The 13,349-nt window shown below is 41.9% G+C and overlaps 1 protein-coding gene across 2 annotated transcripts in view; it reads left to right on the plus strand.

Annotated features, from left to right (window-relative positions):
* The window catches only part of NOX4 (NADPH oxidase 4), a 181,158-nt gene that overhangs the window by 14,501 nt on the left and 153,308 nt on the right, over window positions 1–13,349 (plus strand). For both annotated transcript variants that reach the window (XM_032768741.1, XM_032768743.1), the window contains exons 3-5: window positions 6,368–6,478; window positions 7,666–7,750; window positions 11,096–11,193. In XM_032768741.1, coding sequence (XP_032624632.1) covers window positions 6,368–6,478; window positions 7,666–7,750; window positions 11,096–11,193 — 294 coding nt within the window. The remainder of the gene's footprint in view (window positions 1–6,367; window positions 6,479–7,665; window positions 7,751–11,095; window positions 11,194–13,349) is intronic.

The raw sequence follows: 13,349 nt of genomic DNA on the forward strand, positions 1-13,349 counted from the left end.
ACCCATTCGAAACCCCTAATCATTTTAGTTGCCCTTCTCTGAACCTTTTCTAATGCCAGTATATCTTTTTCGAGAGGAGGAGACCACATCTGTATGCAGTATTCGAGATGTAGGTGTACCATGGATTTATATAAGGGCAATAAGATACTCTCCAGCTTATTTTCTATCTCTTTTTTAATGATTCCTAACATCCTGTTTGCTTTTTTGACCGCCGCTGCAGAGAACTATCCATGATGACTCCCAAGATCTTTTTCCTGATTCATTGTAGCTAAATTAACCCTCATCATATTGTATGTATAGTTGGGGTTATTTCTTACTTTGAAGAAGTTGTGAAGTGCTCAGATATGATAATAATGGAGGGGCAGTTAGGTACCGAGAGAGACAGAGGACTCCTAGCAGCAGGAGTTGCTTCCTCCTTTTGCTCTACATGAAACAATTTAATGGGCTACTTATGTGAAGTAATATCTTCTCTTTCTAGACCAGTGGTCTCCAAACGTTTTTTTGTTCACGCACCCCTATCAGCAAAATTTTTTTGAGCACACACCCTGTGCCGCGCCGCTGGGCCGACTACCAACTTTGCCATCCCAAGCGCACACCCACCCCCCCCGGAAAAAAACTGGACTCCTGCCCAAAGTGCCGAAGGAAACCCCCTCCCCCCGCAACTGCTGAAGCGGCGCTGCTCCGGCGGCGTTCCTCCAGCCGCGCACCCTGAAGTATCCTTTTGTACACCCCACTTTGGAGACCACTGTTCTAGACCATGCCAGCCTGCCAGGGGACAAGAGAGGATTGTATGCCTGCTATTTTATAGTTAACAGGGATATGTCCCCCTGTTAAGATTTGCCTTGGAGCACGAATCTTCTCTTCCTCTGTCGTTGTTTAAAAATCCAAAGGTCCACTCTTTTGAGCCATTTGTTACTACATGATCGTTTTAAAGTCGCCCTGGTAGCATAAAGGAAGTTGCGAGACCATTTAGGGATCACTTGGAAAGAATGAGTTATTTGGTGACATTTTTGAGCTCTTGGATGTTTATCAAGAGAAGCTTTAGCTCTCCAATTTATTTCTGGACCTTCTGTAAACTGTGGTTCTAGACATTACTCATTGTGTTGCTTTATCCATAGTTTCCCAACAGCTCATGAGCTTGTCACAACAAGCACATTGCCCAATTAGCTTTCTGCTCGGTAAAAGCTTACACGAAGGATTATTGAAACCACGTGACATTTTCCATCAAAATACTTGGATCACACTCTTTTGGAAATGTCCTGCTTTTTTTGAGAAGTTGTTTCACCTTTTGTTTGTAATGATGTTGATGGAAATGAACCTGAATTAATAGGAAGGCAGTGCATTATAGGAGAGTATTTATTAAATAACATTAACACAAAATACAAATAATGGTCCCTGGCCCATTTAGATGGCAACCCGATTCCAGCAGAGGGCACTTCGTCATTTTTTATAGAAAGGCAGGCTGATTCTCGTCCTCCTCTACTCTTGCCTGTCCTCCCTCACTCTCCCCCGTAATGTACCTGGGCAGTTCAGTGCACAGAGACTAGGGGTCTTATTCTTATTTAATTTGCACCTTTATAACTCCATCGCTTTCAGTGTTGCCTTCCAGATTTACAGCAGAGTGAATGGAGAATTCTTAAGGGGTGGTCATGGGGCAAGAACAACTGGGAGGGGTCTGAAGTTATGGGATAGATGGACATGTGTACTCTTGAGGGAAAGGAGTTATATGGCAGTAAATAGGGGAGGTGTCTCATTAGATTTAGATTAAATCTCAGGAAAAATTTCCTAACTGTAAGAATAGTAGGACAATGGAACAAACTCCCTAGGGAGGTTGTGGAAGCTTCTCATCTAGAGGTTTTGGAGGCAGGATAACCACCTGTCTTGGATGGTTTAAACACAACAAATCCTACATCTTGGCAGGAGTTAGCCTAGATCAGGGTTTCTCAAACGGTTCACTGCTTGTGTAGGGAAAGCTCCTGGCGGGCCAGGCTGGTGTGTTTACCTGCCCCGTCTGCAGGTCCGGCCGATCAGGCTCCCACTGGCCGTGGATCGCTGCTCTGGGCCAATGGGAGCTGCTGGAAGCGGCGGCCAGTAAGTCCTTTGGCCCGCACCTCTTCCAGAAGCTCCCATTGGCCCAGAGCAGCGATCCGCGGCCAGTGGGAGCCATGATCAGCCGGACCTGCGGACGGGGCAGGTAAACAAACTGGCCCGGCCTGCCAGGGGGTTTTCCTGCATAAGCGAAGACCCCTGTTTGAGAAGCCCAGGCCTAGATGATCCTTGTGGTCCCTTCTAACCCTATGGTTCTTTGATTCTTACAAGAAATAATTTCACCTGTTTAATAATGTTCAAGACAGTAATCACCCTGGGCTCAGCTAACAATAGACTTGGGATTCCATTGTAATTTTGTGTGAGATAATCACATCTAGTTATTATTATTTATTATTTGTAATGCCTAGGAGCCCCAGTCATGGACAAGCACCCCATTGTGCTAGGTGCCGTACAAGCAGAACAACAAAACAAAACATGGCCCTTGCCTCTAGGAGCTTGCAATCTGATAAAAGTGCTGTTAGATAATGGCTGCTGTACATTTCAACCCAAGCAGAAATGTCTTGTTCAGTATCCTTGTGATGTGTCACATGTGCCAGATAACAGAAGTTATAAAGTTTACCAGTTTCTTTGCTTATTATTCTTGAGCTTTGGAATGTTTACTCTTAGCACTCTCACTTTATTTTTGGATTTTGCATAAGCTGTAGTTCAAATAATTGCTCTTTCTCATTTAATCAGTGAGATTCTCTAACCTGTTCTTTGTGTTAGAGATGAAAATGAAAATGTTTAAACACTCTGATGACAGTTTTTTTTAATTATTCCTTTGACATACACAGCTCATTTCTAGACTTCCTTTACAGAAATAATAATTAATGAAAATAGCAACAAACTTCAACTCTCCAGAATTCAGCTTATGCAAATACTATGCTAGAGTGAAACAGAAGATTGTCAAGAGCCACTTTTCTGATACTCCAAAAATATTTGTGATGTTCTAAAATAATTCATTTTGCATAACGTGGGAATCATTTTAAACCTAATCTATGGCAAGGAAATAGAAATACTGTATTTACTGTGAATGCCAAAGTGTTCAAATGATTTTTTTTATCTCCTTTGAACCGTGGGTTGAGGACTGTGGCCACTTTTACCTAAATCCCACTTGTCCTTGTTCCCATGGAAGCAGCTCAGTTGGTATTCAGCGGTGATCTAGATCCCTGATATGGCAGGGAGCAGGTCCAGGGTGTATGTGTGTGGTGAGTGGGTGGAGGGTGATCATGCCTTCATGCCATCATCACAGCACTAGGAACATTTGCGAGTCTGTTCATGATAGTCCTCCCTTCATTCTCTGGAAGCTAGTGTTTGATGAGGGGAACCCCTAGCAGCTCAGCTCTAACAAATGGACTAAAAGGAACCAAGGGGGATTGGGAGCCAATGTGGAGGCACAGACGCTCCAGCCAAGTGGGCCACTCCACTGAAGATCTTATACAACCTGTGCGTATTTCAGATACCTGCTTGCTTTGTGGCCAAACTCACTACAAAGAGATGGGGCGTATACGGGAGAATCATCCACTTTTACAAACTCTGTGCAGGCATGCAACCTTCCACAATTTCCTTTCCCAGTACAAGGGACGCCGGGCCCAAAGTGTGCAAATGATTTCAGATCCTTCTATAAGAAAGGTACCCTGTAAAAATAAGATCATTGTTACCATCACCTCTTTTCTCTGGCTCCATGCCTGATAGGGATCCACAGGATTTTGTCCCCTTTGTCCTTTATACAATAATCCTTAATCAGTAGTTACACATCTCTTCATCTATCACTGTAATGCAGCCCCTCAAGTGGAACGTGGCACTCCGAAATAGTACACAGCAACTCTAAATAACAGGACAGGACTCAAAGAATATTTTTTTCATATTCAGACTATGGTATAGAGGATGAGTTAATACTGTTTGGGCAATATAACTGCCCACGTCAGAAATTGGCCAAGAAACCAGGGTTATTACCTCTGCCTTTATAACATATTCCTGGGATCTTTAATGACTATAACGGGTTTAGATCTTAGTTTTATACCTCATCAGGAAGACAGCGCTGCCTCTAATGTTACAGTGGACGTAATTTGATAGACATGTACCGGTGTGAGTTCTAAATGAGAAGTGTATGTATATGTAATATTAGAGCTGGTGGAAAAATTGTATTTTCCACAAAATTTTAGAAAGAAATGACAAATTTTCATATTTTTCCAAAACTCTTCACATTTTTTTTTTAAATTTTTCAACTAACTGTAAACTGACCCTCCTCTCCTAGTTTTTCCCCCTCTTTTTTTCTTTCCTTTTCTCCCCTTTCCTTTATTTTTTCCTGCTAAAGAAAATGAGAAAAACCTAAAATTGTTTTGATTATATTTGAGGTTACATGTTACAAAAATAGCTGTTTTTTTTTTTTTGAAAAAGGACAAAAATTTTCATCAGCCATAACCTATAAATTGATACTATATTTTTATATATATATTAAAAATACACATACATAAAACTTATGCAAAAATGACTTGTCTTTTGACATGTATACTTTTTTAATTCATTTTTGTGTATGTGCGAGATATTGTGTTTCTATAGAAGTCCCTTAGGAGTAAAATTTCTTTATCTACTGACAGTCTAACTGCATCTTTTGTAAAAGCTAACACAAAAATGCAAATTCAAACTAATAACTGCTGCAAATTGCTAAATTTTTTGAATTAGCAAATGAATGAGCAAAGTAAGACAACAAAATACAGGATTAAGGCATCACAAGGTGTACTTTTCTCATTTGTTTGACGTGTGGTTTAGGTTTTATTACTTAGGATCCAAATGGACTGGTAAATGTTATGTAGCATATTTTATAAAAGCTTTAATGAGTGGAATTCCCAGCTATCAACTCCCCACCACTGATTTGGGGTCCAAGTTAGGGAATGTGTTTATTAGCACCGTGTGACTTGGTAAGGACCTACTGCAAATCCATTCCAACAGTCTCTGAAACTGCACAATTATTTCCATTTTAGCTGAATTAATGTGTGACATTGTTCTTTGGTTCATTTATCACAAAGTCATTAATTTTTAGTTAAGTGGCTAATGAGGATCCTCATGCTGTTTAATCCTTTCCTCCACTTTAACCCCTCTGGTCACTTAGAGGGTGGTTGCTCCGTTGACATTAGTGTTGCTTTTGATTTATTCCATTCTATGTGCTTGTGAGCATTGCTTAGGGTGGCAGTTCTTTCCAAGTGAGATGTCACCTTTTGACATAAAAAGAGGCCAGTCCAATTCCTACTGAAGTCAAAGTGAGTCTTTCCATTGACTTTGGTGGGAGTTGGATCAGGCCCACATTAGGTCAACAAATCCTCACAGTAGATCGAGGTAGGCAACCTATGGTGGCACATGAGTTGATTTTCAGTGGCACTCACACTGCCTGGGTCCTGGCCACCAGTCCGGGGGGCTCTGCATTTTAATTTCATTTTAAATGAAGCTTCTTAAACGTTTTAAAATCATTTTTTACTTTACATACAACAATAGTTTAGTTATATATTATAGACTCATAGAAGGAGACCTTCTAAAAATGTTAGAATGTATTACTGGCATGCGGAACCTTAAATTAGCATGAATAAATGAAGGCTCGGCATACCACTTCTGAAAGGTTGCCAACCCCTGCAGTAGATTTTCTCTCTTCTTTCACAAGGCTAGGTCTGAACTATAGCTACAGTTACTTATGGGTCTGAGTCCTGCCCCTTATCAAAAATTTCCAGATTCTTCTGCTTTCAGAGGCAACAACTGGGCATCTCCAAGCTCCTCTAGGGAAGAACAAAGAATTCTTTTAATTACTCTACTGTAGGGTGACCGGATGTCCCAATTTTATAGGGACAGTTCTGATATTTGGGGTTCTCTCTTATATAGGCTCCTATTTATCCCTCACCCTGGTCCTGATCTTTCACACTAGCTGTCTGGTCACCCTACTCTACAGGGTCTTTGGACAAATTTAGTTCGTTTTGTAAAGCCACCTGAATTTTTGACATTAAGGGTGTAATAGATCTTTTGTTACACTCTGTCATAGCCTCCCCCCCATTTCCATAGTACCTGAGCCCCTCACACTCATTAGTGCATTTATCCCCACAACTCCCCTATCAGTTGGGGAAGTACTATTATTTATTTATGGGAGTAACTGAGGTACAGAGAGCCCAAGGTCACATAGGAAACCTGTGGTAGAGCAGGGAATTGAAGCTGGGTCTCCCAAGTCCTAGTCAAGCACCCTCCCCACTGGACCATACTATTGCTCTATAATCTGACTCTTGCTGTATTTGTTCAGCTAGGATTATGTATTAGCAGAGCTTCAGCATCTGTCCTCAACCTGAACTGCAGCCTGGTCCTTTTACCGATGTGCCGTATTCTCCTGGCCTTCCTCCGAGGATCTCAGAAGGTAAACAACATTTAGCATACAATCAGTTAACAAGGACCATGCACACAGACAGATTCCTAAGAAATAGCAGAAAGGTTACAGTACACACATATTTAGTTATTATGCATTTGCTTGGCTGTATATAGTGCTGGTCTGCAGACAGATATCCTAGATGTGCATGGTAGATGCATTGTGTGTGGACCCAGCTTCGGATCCCTTTGAAGCCAAGGAAAGTATTCATATTGACTTGGCTGGTAGCTGAGTTGGACCCAGTGCTAAGAACATTTCTTGCTTTGGTAAGTAAGGTCATCATGTGCCTGTGTGCAAAAGAAGATTGAGTGCAAGTGAAGCCTTGCCCCAATTTTCCTCTCTTGCTCAATAGCTGGTGTCTGCTTTGACTATCAGGACTATTCGCTTCTACCTAAACTCAGAGAAAAGTGGGCTGCGGGTTGTGGCCCCACCCCAAGCCATGCAGTAAGGAAATACAGAGCACCAAGAGTAGAAAAGTGGACATACCTCCCTTATTCTGCTGCTCTACACTGCCTCCAGTTTGAGCAATTGGGCGTGATTGAATCCCAAATAAATAACATATTGGGCATCCTGGAAAGAGAAATCTGACAAACTAAAGAAGGTTTGGTCTCTAAATATCCAGTAACCAGTAATTTTCATGGGTTGTGACTCATTAGTCACTTGTGACAGAAATCTAAGTAACACTGTTCAACTAATACAGACTTATTGTATCCCTGAGGTACTTTTTGAATAGTTGTAAATTGAAGATAACCTTTGTCTTTATCCTGTGTCCTCTGTCTTGTGCCTGACAATGATATGAGGTGAACAGACACACAGTCTAAATACCCTTGTCCTGTGCTATTGGTCATTTACATTAAATTAAAAAAGTTCATTTACTTTTAGTGTATAGATTCATAGATCCTAAGGCCAGAAGGGGCCATTATGCTGATCTAGTCTGATCTCCTGAATAACACACACCAAACAACATCTTTCAGTAACTTCTGCATCAAGCCCATGGAGTTACCCTATTGTCTCTAATCCTGTTCCTACTAAATGTAGGTGTTGTGATCAAATAGCTTTAAGCCTCGTATAAATGTTAATTTGACAAACAAATCATGTCTAGAAAATCAATTACTTTTAACTTTATTTTCCATTGCTTCATTTTAGAAGAGAGATTGCTTGAATTCTTTTCTTACTAGGTTGCCAGCAGGAAAACAAGAAGGCTGTTGGATAAAAGTAAAACTTTCCATGTAACATGTGGTGTTACTATATGTGCCTTTTCGGGTAAGATTTTATTGTGCTGAGCACTAGCTCATGTGGGAAGCATATTAAACAATACAAGTCACTTGTGGCTTTTCTTGTGCAGTATGTTTTGGGGTAGTTTTTCTCTTTGTTTCTTTGTTTAGACGCGTGACTGTTTTCTCAGACATTTTTGAAGCCTGGGATCTAAATGTGCGTGGAAAGACTTCCCTTAAAAGTAACAGGTTTTGAAGTGTTCGTTCTTATTTCATATATGAAACCAAATTAAAAGCTGCCATCCTAACTGGTTTCAGACCACATGTAGTCAATTTAAACGAGGAGGCATGGATGTTAGAGATGAAAAGACCTATTGCAAACATGTGGGGAATACAGGTAAATATCGCAAAATATTGCCACTTTCAGTGAAGTGTTAACATAGCTTTGACACAGTCCTTGAATTCAGTCTCCCAATCAGAGAATTATAATGGGAAAATAAATGACAGTACTTTAAAAGGTTCAAAATAAGTAATATTTTCATATCAGCCTATCTGTCCAACTCACTTAGTACAAAAATAGCATATAGGGTCTTAGGACTGATCTTGTTTCCCCTAAAGTGAATGGGAGTTTCTCAGTTGACTTCAGTAAGAGCTGGATCAGTTCCATGAAGAAAGTTTTTATATAAAATCTTCAGGTCAGTAAATTTAATGTTCCAAATATGCAAAGGAAATTGATAAACAGATAAAAAAACGAGAAATCTGATGGCACCTTAAAGACTAACAGATTTATTTGCCAGTAGCAGAATGCTTCAATCTCCCTGGACATTCAATAACAGATTTGAAAGTAGCCATCCTGCAACAAAAAAACTCCTTCAAAAGCAGACTTCAAAAAGAAACTGCAGAACTACAATTCATTTGCAAACTTAACATCATTAATTTGGGCTTGAATAGGGACTGGGAGTGCCTGGCTCACTACAAAAGCAATTTTCCCTCCCTTGGTATTGACACCTCCTCATCAATTATTGGGAGTGGACCACATTCACCCTGATTGAATTGGCCGTGTCATCACTGGTTCTCCACTTATGAAGTAACTCCTTTCTCTTCATGTGCCAGTATATTTACGTTTGTATCTGTAGTTTTCACTCCATGCAACTGGAGAATTGATTTTTTGCCCACAAAAGCTTATGCCCAAATAAATCTGTTAGTCTGTAAGGTGCCACTGGACTCCTTGTTGTTTTTGTTGATATAGACTAATGATACTACCCCTCTGATACTTGATAAACAGGTATTTTATATATAAAGGCTAGAGGTAGCATAGCCTAATTATAATCATAGAATTTTGGGGTGGTAAGGGACCTCGGGAGGCCATCTGGTCCAACCTCCTGCTCAAAGTAGGACTGATCCCCAGACAGATTTTTGCCCTGATCCCTAAAGGGTCCCCTCAAGGATTGAACTCACAACTCTGGGTTTAGCAGGCTAATGCTCAAACTACTGAGCTATCCCTCATTTAGGACTCAGAGCTACAGACTCATACATGTAAGAACAGGGATCTGATCCTGCCAGCAGGTAGGGGATCTTGGGGGACAACTACTGCACTAGAGGGGTGTAAAGTAAACTTTATTAAGGAAATGCAACAACAGGGAAAATTCAATAATGAGGGGTATGGGGTTTATTAAGGTAGACAATTGGGGAGGGGTTTCTTTTAGTAAATAGTATAGGGGGTTTTAATAGTGGGGTACAATACAGTGGGGTGCAATACAGTGGGGTGCAATACAGTTGGTAACCAATTAACACTGAAGTATAAATGTAACAGGTAGCTAACAATTTCTATGTAAGGGATGTGTCACAGCAGCATATAGCCAACTAACAGTTATGGGTAAAATGTGTCACAGTAGTGTAAATGTAAAATGTGAGGTGTGTTAGAGAGAAAAAAGGGTAACCAATGGGGTTTTATGCTAGACTTCAGTAATACAATTGAGGTTTGGCAGCAGTAGGAGCGGGTGAGCCACGCGTGGGGGAAGGGATTAAGAGAGAGAGAGAGAGAGAGAGAAAGGCAGGGTAGAGGAATGGAGTTGGGGGATGGGGGAAGAGGAGCACGTGAGCTGAGAGAGTTTAAACTAAGGGAGACCACAGAAGCAGACAGGCTGCCCAGTTTTAAACAGCAGAGACACTGCAACCAGTGATGGAGCTTGGGGGGGGGGCAGCGGGAGACAGACTTAACCAATTATACAGAACACAGCAAATCTTATCTATGATCTAATCTTAACCAGATACACAAATTAGAAGTAACAGAACACAATGCAACACATTTTTTAAACCTAACTTACAGAGCACAATACAAACAATTCTTTAAACCTAACTTAACCACAGCTATGCAAAATGAAATTACAACTTATCTAGACTAGAACCTGATACTAATAGGTGCACCTTAGCAGCAGTGGGGGGGGGAGAGGGAGGCGCAAGCTGGCAGCCCAGATAACAGTCCGAGGAAGGCACAGCCCCGCAGTGGCACAGGCTTAATTTTTTAGCAGCAAAGGGCTGCGGAAGCAAGAAACAGATTATAGAGACAGACCAAAGTTAGCTTGGGTCTGTCTGCTTGGGAAACAAGGCCAGCAACTAGACAGGGGGAACCTGCAAGAGAGAGAGCTCTTATCAATCCCCAGGACAAGCAGCAAACATAGAGACAGGAACAGCAGTAGCAATCGGAGGATGGAGAGAGGACTCGATTCGCTTTCAGTAATCAGGAGATCTCCAGGCACAAATTCCTGTTCGTGGAGGGAAGTTTAAAATGGGGTTGCTCAAAAACAACCGAGAGCAGAGAGAGGGCCCCCCAAGACCTAGCTGATCAGACCAGATGGCAAAGCAGGACCTTCTCCAAGGTCTGATCAGAAATGTCTGGTTTTAAAGGCAAACTTAGGCAGTTTCCCACCAGTACTTTTGATTGGCTCCTCTTGATAGAGGGGAGGAGAGGAGGCAGGGAAAACCTGCAGGTAAGCATAGGCGTGCCTGGGCATGTTCTGAGCCACAGGTATGACTCATATGCTTAATTAGTTGGCCACTTCAGGTCTTGCATTTCTGGGCAGCGCCTCCCACACCGAGCCCGGGTCTGAACAAAGGAAATAAAGAAGCAAGAAGCCCCCTCCCTAGGCAGGGCAGTGGCTCCAGTTAGTCTGTACAAGCCATCCCTATGAATAGGGCTGTGACTTAAGTTAGCACATTGGCCGGGAGGGGCGGCTACCCAGGACAAACAGAAAGGAGAAGGGAAAGAGGAATGCTAGCAGGGGGACAGCTGTAACAGACAGGATCCACCTACACATATGAGCTATCAGGATTAGGGGCTTCACATAATCTTCAAAATGTAGCTTAGTGAACTGAGATTTGTTCTGTTTTATAGTCTTACATGTTGCTGCACACCTGGTGAATGTCCTTAACTTCTCTGTGAACTATACTGAAGAATTTTTGGCACTAAATGCAGCAAACTACCGTGGTGAGGTGGGCGATCTGTTCATATTTATATTTTGTAGATGTAACTTGTAGTTTCCATGAGTGATCTATACAGTGCTTGTCTTGTATAATGTGAAAATGCAGTATCCTGTTGATTTTTTTTCTTCCTTTCGATGGCTAGAGCACTAGGATTGGAATCAGGAGACCTGGCCATGCTACTGACTTTCTGTGCAACCTTGAGCAAGTTACTTCACTTATTTATTTATATTTTATTAATCCCCCCTCCCCCAAAAATAAGGGGAGGAAAAGACAAAAAGAAGAAAAAAGTAAAGAAATGGGAAGGGAGGGAAAGGAAAGAAAGAAAAGGGGGAAAGGAAGGAAAAGGAGAGAAATAGCTTGGTTTCTATTTGCTAGGAATTAAAGATTTCTAAAAAGTTAGACCATATCTTTGCCAATCTCTGTTGGGGTCCGTCTTCTCCAAAATGTTACCTGCTCTTTAGCTGCCAGGACAGCCACATTGCTGGGCCACGCTTCTGTCCCTGGAGGCAGGCTGCTTTTCTGTTTATGTAACATGAGTTGTTTGGCTACACGCACTGCTCTAGAGAACCAAGCTTTCCATGAAGGTGGAGAGTTTCCAGGATGATGGTTTAATTTTTAAGGTGGTACCATTATCATGTTAATCCTCCTACCGACTTCTAACCAAAAGGATTGAGAGTGCCCAAACATGTGAGCCAGTGTGGTTCTGGGAGACCCACATCTCCAGCAGCAGTCTCCACCACTGCCTTGCTGTATGCCCTTTGGCAAGTCACTTCACTGTTCAATGCCTTAGTTTACTGCCCTCACTGCTGCTGGGCAGTTCTTGTTGAATCATTTATGCTGCTATCATTGGCCCTGTCATTCAACCTTATAATATGGGAGAGGAAGGAGAATAGATGTTGCATTTGGAGCATTGCGCAGACATGGATTGAATGATGACAAGATTTGGGCCAATCTTGCTCTCATTCAAGTCAATGGCAAAACTGCTGTTGGCTTGAATGGGAACAGTATCAGATAATGTTATTGTGGCTTTAGTTGTCTGCCGGAATTAGGCTGGAAGCTGCATTCTACTTGCAAAATGCCATACTCAGCTGACTTTTCTACCTCTGACGTAGCCCCCTTAAGTCATATCAGAATGTAGGGCCCAAAGTCATTTGGGGGAAACACTCTGGCCTTAGGAAGACTTAAAGTCTTCTCCTGCCTTTGCATTGCCTACAGGAGTAAAACTCCCACAGGCTTCCCCACTGTGCATTGCTCCTTAACTCTTCTTTGGGCTGTAGGCTTTGCCCAGAGTAGTGGGGGAATAGGAATCATTTGGTGCTTACAAGGCCAGCATTAATTTATGCTCACAGAATCCTTTTGAAGTTCAGTGGAGGAATGATTCCATGGAGGATGACGGTCTCGTTTGCTCCATAAATGCTTCTTCCCGCAGCCTGTCACTCTCACCCATGATCCTCATGGATCTGGTCTTCACTACCAAAAAAAAAAAAAGGTGTGTTCTTAACTTGAATTAATGAATCTAAGGCAAAATCCCAGTGGAGGCAAGGTAGTTAGAAATTTTCATATGAGTTAGCAGGTTGAGTTATAGCCTAGGGAGGAGCCTCGTCTTTAACTCAACCAGCTAGTTCATACAAAAACTAACTAAACGTTTGCCTCCACTAGGATTTTATCTCGAAGTAGTTAACTTGAGTTAAGAACCCACTTTTTCCCGCCATTGGTGAAGACAAATCCATAGAGTGGCTTCCACAGGATCAAGGGGATTGTGGAAGCATGCTGTAGAGTTGGGACTCTGCCCTTTCCCCTCCACTCAGAACTGCTGCTCTGTCCCCCCACAACCTCCCACAAGGAAGTCAAGAGAAGAATTTGGCTTCATAGTGTGAGCTCTTTGAGGCAGCCATGTTAAGCTCAGTCCTGCTCCCAGTGACGTCCGTGACAAAACTCCAGTTGACTTCAATGGGAGCAGCATAGTTGCCCCATGTCTTTATATTCAACTTCGAAATCTCATCCCTCTCCTACAACTATTCGGTAGCTAGGAAAAGTTGTTTTGTAAAATGATTATGAAAGCAGAGAAGTTTCTGATTGTCTCATTACTCTGCTTTCTTAGTCAGTGTGTGGTTGTTTTTTGCAGGATTGGCAACAGGTTTAGTTTACATTGATGGAGCGTAGTT

Source organism: Chelonoidis abingdonii, chromosome 1 (assembly GCF_003597395.2).
Source record: "Chelonoidis abingdonii isolate Lonesome George chromosome 1, CheloAbing_2.0, whole genome shotgun sequence".
NCBI classification, from domain to species: Eukaryota; Metazoa; Chordata; order Testudines; family Testudinidae; genus Chelonoidis; species Chelonoidis abingdonii.